The sequence below is a fragment of the Nicotiana tabacum genome, chromosome 21, assembly GCF_000715075.1.
Source record: "Nicotiana tabacum cultivar K326 chromosome 21, ASM71507v2, whole genome shotgun sequence".
Lineage (NCBI taxonomy): Eukaryota > Viridiplantae > Streptophyta > Magnoliopsida > Solanales > Solanaceae > Nicotiana > Nicotiana tabacum.
Genome location: NC_134100.1, coordinates 86,960,493 through 86,966,693, shown reverse-complemented (window position 1 = coordinate 86,966,693; position 6,201 = coordinate 86,960,493). Strand labels below are relative to the sequence as shown.

Here is a 6,201-nt window from a genome sequence, read left to right as displayed (position 1 = left end):
CCAAGTTTTAACCACTAAAAACGAGCAGAAATAACCCCAAATTCCAACTCTAAAACACCCCCAAGAATACCCCAAAACCCAACCCAAATCAGCCCCAAAACAGCTCCAAAAGCAGCTGAAAAACACATTATTTTCCAGCAAAATCAGCTGCGAAAGTAGCCAAAGCAAAGTGACGAAAATCAGCAAGAAAAAAACCCTTTTCCCAGCCAAAGAATCAGTCCAAAACCAGCCAAAAACTCCATTGAAAGCACCTTAAAACAGTCCATTTTTTTACATAACGCAGCAGCATTTTTCAAGTTTGAGTTTTGTCGAAGTCGTCGGTGTAGCTTCGTGGTCGAATTAGCGAGGTCGTGTGGTAAAGCTCCAGTCAACGTCCGGCCCACTTTCAAGCTTGTAGGCGTTTGTTTTTTCATTCTAATATGACGTTGAAGATTCATTAGTAACATAAAAGAAAATTTCTCCGTTGAAGTTCATCCTTATACTCTCGTTTAAAGTTTTGATTACTACATATGTGAATATATCGTTTGAAGCATGAAATTTGTGAAGATTATTCAATGTGATGTAGATCTTTGTCACTTGATTATCTTGTTAGCTGGTTTTGTCGAATATCTTGATTTTGTTTTACTGGCGTAGTTCTTGAATATCTGATCATAGTTAGTTTTTTTTTACTTGTAGTTAAAGCTTAAAAATTGCATGATAATTAGATAATGTGTGAGTAGTATTTTAAAAGCAGGAGTTTTCAGACCATTTATTGAGTAGCTACATTATACACGCTAGGCTTTGGGCCACAATAATATTTGTCAGGCCCAATTTAATAAGAACAAAAGCTGAATCATTTTCCTCGATTATTCCATAACTCTTTGCTTCACAATACATCTCAAATGTAGTTTAGGAAATAATTTATAAATGCGTTAGAATGTTTTAGGCGTGTATTAATAAATAAATTATCGTTATTATGTATACATCCGCGTGACATAATTACGATTTCAAAAAGGCAAGGTATGCATTCACGCAACTTTGACAAAATAATCTTAATAATTAATAAAGTGTTATTAGTTGTGTACACGTACTCGTGACATGATTTTGGTACAATAAATAAAATAAATTCACACACGCGATTTATTTCAAAGATAATTTTAGATTTTAATAATAAAAGCGGACATAGATAAAACATGAAAACCAATAAATCACAGTTTGTCCAAAATTAATTCAAGCCAATTTTAATCAATAAAACGACCGTGCTAGAACCACGGGACTCGGGGAAAGCCTTACACCTTCTCCCCGGTCAACAAATTCCTTACCCGGACTTTATTTTGCAGACCAATAATAAAAGAGTCAAATCTTCCTTTGACTAGGGATTCAAACAAAAGGTGACTTGGAACACCCAAAAATCAATTCCAAGTGGCGACTCTGTAAATAAAATAATCTCTATTCAAGTTTGTCACTTTAATTGGAGAAACTCTTTAACCCACCATCCACAATCAATAACTCAAATATCTTTTGGGGGTAGAAAAGGGGTGTGACAAGATGTCTTTGAAATGAATATTTTTAAGTAGTGCCATGTGGATATTATATAAGATGAGTTACTGAAATGACAACCTATGTCCTTGATTTGAAGAAAACAGGGATGTTAGGTTGCAAGGCCGCAATTAGCCCATTAGAAGAAAATCCTAAGCTTCAAGATTCTGGATGGTAACTCTGTTTATAATAAGAACTCAACAATTACATGTTCAACAAATTGTAGTCCAATCATCAATCTACCTAACAAATAGCCAACAAAAAGAAGAAAAATGTCCTACAAAAATTAATCCATTTGTTAAGCCCTCTCGCTTTTCTTATTCAATTATAATTTTTTTTTTCACTTTATTTTTCAAGTTCATTTCGTAAACCTTAGAAGTACACATCCTATTTTATGGACAAGTACAAAAAAAGTGGGAGAACAAAATGAACAAAAATAGTAAATTACACTCTAATTAGAATGAATAAAGCTTAATTAAGAAGAGGAAGCAGCAGAGGCAGTACAAACAGGTGGATTTTGTTTGCCTTTTAAACTTGGCTTAATATTCTCACAACTTGATTTTGCTGGCCCTTCTTTTCCACTGTAAGTTATATCAATGTCTCCAACTTCAATACCCTCACAAGGTACACCTTTACTGCAGAGAAGTGACACTGCATCTTGAGTTCTTGATGTTCCCTTTATGTTTTGGAAACTCACTTTACTGATCTTCACTTGTGATGGCAACTGCAAATAAATAAAGAGTAGTGGTTAGTTTTGCAAAAAAAAGAAGGAGGAATTATGGTTAGGTTTGCAAACATTTCAATTTTCTTCAATTTTGGGTGATCCAAAGTTGTTTTGCTGGCTATAATAATAGATCCAATTATGTCAAGTAAACTAGGTATGGAAGATTTCCACAACTTTTTTTGGCCTATGATGGTTTATTTGCACATTATGGCATTTTTTCAGGCCACCTTTAAATTCTATCCCCCGTTAGATCACCGGGCTAAAATTTGTTTTTAAAAATGGGCGAGATTTAAAAATAGCCAGATTTACAAGTAATTGAAAAATAGTCACAGTTTCAAAAGTAATCGAAATTTAGCCACTTTTCATGTAATGATAAATCTGAACGAAAACATTGTTCAAAATTCGAAAAATATTCCAGCATAATATACTGGAGTTCCAACATAATATACTGGTCTAGCATAATATGCTGGAAGTTCATACACAGGTGCTCCAATCTCCAGTATATTATGCTGGAACTTTCCGTGTGTTTGAGTTCCAGCATAATATGCTGGAAGTTCATACACAGGTGCACCAATCTCCAGTATATTATGCTGGAACTTTCCGTGTTGCAGCAAAATAGTAGCTATTTTTAATGACTTTACTGACTATTTTTTAATTACCAGTCCAACAACTAGCTAGCCCGTGCTATTTTCACTTTAAAAATGGTTGGATGAATTTTCTGTTTTGCAGACAAATTTAGCTCAGTACATAAACAAAGAACAAAATTTAAATAGTAGCCTCAGGTCATTTGTGCAAATACCCTGCCTATGAGTCTATGACTAGCTTGACTGGTTTCTAAAATTGCTCCTAGTAAGATTCAAACTTTTAGTTTCATCAACTAAGTTTTAAACCTACGAGGCTACGAACTCTAAAAACCTATTCAACTATGACTTAGTTTTTTTTTCTTTCTCAATTCTTGGAAGATAAACAATTATTTTTCTGTAGACATCCGATATTCGTAACTCATTTATCTGATCAATAAAATTTTGTGTCTAAAGATCCATTAAGAGGAGTAACACATTCTCTATCAAGAATTTTTTCATTCTTAAGACTCGAATCAAGATATTACTTATATCATATGACCACTTTTGTGGCCTTGTATTTAGTAATTAACCATATTTTCTTTTAAAATTAGACCAACAGATAGGGGGCCACTAACAAACTTCAGTGCTCCACTAGTCATATTTTGAAAAAGTGGTCAAATTCTAAATACTACCACAAAAGAGGCTATTTGTGCAAATCAGTTTGTCCCGAGACATTTGATTAAGGGAGAATGGATCCAATCACACCCCTTGGTTATAACTTAGAAGAAAACCAAAAAAAGAAACAGAAATAAAAGCAACAAAAGTGTGGGATACTTACATCTTTGTTGCATTTGTTGAATGGGCAATAAACTTGATCAATGACAACAGGATTGCTAACATTTTGCACAATAATATCCTCAAAATGAACATCATTAACAACACCAGGATGTGAAGCAGGCCATGTCTTAATTCTAACACCATTATCAGTGTTAGTAAAAGTGCAATTCCTAACAAAAACTCCAACCACTGGTTTTTCATCTGGATTTCCACCTAGACTTCCAACACTAATACCATGTCCAGGTCCACATGTAACTCTAGTAATATAAAGTTGTTCTGTTTCATCACCAACTGAAATACAATCATCTCCTGTAGAAAAATTTGAATCTGTAATATTCACAGAGCTCGATCTCGAGACATGAATTCCATCTGTGTTTGGGCTGTTGGCTGGTGCACTGACGTTGAATCGAATGAATGTTAGATTCTTGCATTGGTTAACGTTGACATGGAATGATTTGCTGTCCAGTGTTGTTATGTCCTTGATTGTGGAATTTGTGAGGGAGTTGAAACTCAAATTCTACACACATGGAAAAGTTAGAGGAAAAAAAAAAAAACTCAAAAGACTTAGTATAATTATTCAAAGGATTTTGCTTATGGAACAATTATTCAGTTTGCCCAAACTTTTGAGAGAAAAAATAAATATTTTTGAATAGTAGTAGAAGCCGTTTTTTGTTGTTGTGAGGAAAATGATGAAACAAGTAGCTTCTCTTTAGTAGAATCAGAAGCAGTTTTTATAATACATAAATTACACTTTCAAGAAAAATTTATATATATATATATATATATATATATATATATATATATATATATATATATATATGTTATATATAAAAAATATACAAATTTTATATAGTTTTGTGACTACCGGATGCAAATAGTTACTGTATTTCGTACATGTTAGTTAATAAAATTTAAAAAGCTTAATTAAAATCTCATATAAGAAATATTTCAAAAAAGTTAATTTAGTGAAAAAATACTAATTATTTTACTTAACATGTAGTGCCTTTTTTGGTCATTTGACAATCAAAATCACTTTTGGAAAGATTGACACCAAACATAGAATGCTTCTCAAGCATAATTTTTCAGCCAAACACAAACTGTTCGAACATACTTTTTTTTAGAACTTCGTTTGAAACCTTTTCAAGATAATCAAATTATAAAAGCTTGACCATACAGGCTAAACATCTCAATTAAAGATTATATGCAAGCATTGCAAATATTGGACTTACATTGGGAAGTTTATTGCATTTTTTGGATTGTTTGCATTCCCAAGCAGCTGCAGCTTGACCATCAAGAATTCCACCACCAGACATGGTAAACTGATCAAGTTTATTTACAGTTAACCATTCACCAACCTTAAGTTGGCTAGGATCTGAAGGAGCTTTCAAAGTGGCTTGGATTTGAAGTTCAAGTGGGGATTTGCATGGACCTTCTAGTTTTACTTGATTCATTGTAAATGTTCCCTTTGGGATCACAATTGTGCTTGGGCTTGTTGATTGACATGCTTCTTTAAAAGCATTCAACAATGCCTAAACAATGTAAAAAAAATTTCATCACAAAAATAGATATGAGAAAAGATTTTAAAGCACCAAAAAAGAAAAAGAAATAATAAAGAATTACAGTTACTTTTGAAGATATGCAAGGTGGTTTTTTGATTATGTTGGGATTTAAATGTAATCCTGGTGTCCTATGAATATTTTCACTCACTTCATTTGCCGCTAAGCTCAACGACAAAGTCATGAATTTGAACAAGGAGATTAAAAAAGGAATTCATAGGGAATTCAAAAAAAAAAACTAGAAATTCAGATTTGAAATAATTTTGAACTCCCTTTGTTACTATACTAGAATCTTTCCTTATTTCAATAGCATTCAACAGTTTATATATAATTACAATTAATTATTTTTGCTTTATCCTATTTACGCAATATAATTTTCAGAGTAAAGAGATTCAATTGAATCGCTAACCCTAGCTCCACTAGGCCACTCACTTCGATGCAATAAAGTGCTTATATTATAAGATATTTTTTCACACAAAATTGTGTATTATTTTATTATTTTTTTTGGTGAAAGTAGGTATAGTAGTAAGTTACACAACGCGAATCAACCAAATAATGAGAAAGGAATGCATGACTTACCTCACTAATATCTGCATTGCTATTAGCACCATATTTAGTTATATCAAAAACTCCAGTTTGAGATTCCCCAAAGTGTGCTAGAAACAGCAACACCAATGCAAAATGTACCTTGAATTTCAAATCCATCTTTTTATGCCCCTCCAACCTCCTTTTTTTTTCAAATTTTTTTTTTTGAAGTTTTTTGGGGTAGTATTTCAAAGTTTTCTGAAATGTAAACTGAATACATTGAAGCCCTTTTATAGTGTCATCACGAAAAATTTGGTACTATACAACAACTTTGTACCTGTTCTATACCACAGATTAAGTTGCGGAGAAGACGTTGGAAATTAGTTACTTTGTTTTACTAATTAAGAGTTTCTCTAAGTAAAACCACGGGGAAAGGAAATTCCATAACAATCTGTACCACAGTTTTGGATCAACATTT

The 6,201-nt window shown here is 32.5% G+C and overlaps 1 protein-coding gene across 1 annotated transcript; it reads right to left on the bottom strand.

Annotated features, from left to right (window-relative positions):
- Positions 1-1,683: 1,683 nt before the first annotated feature.
- LOC107798313 (polygalacturonase) lies at positions 1,684-5,982 on the bottom strand. Its single transcript, NM_001329734.1, is given in 4 exon segments — positions 1,684-2,242; positions 3,644-4,159; positions 4,872-5,171; positions 5,778-5,982. Coding segments are annotated over 4 exon segments (1,191 nt in total). The 5' UTR covers positions 5,904-5,982; the 3' UTR covers positions 1,684-1,993.
- Positions 5,983-6,201: the final 219 nt, after the last annotated feature.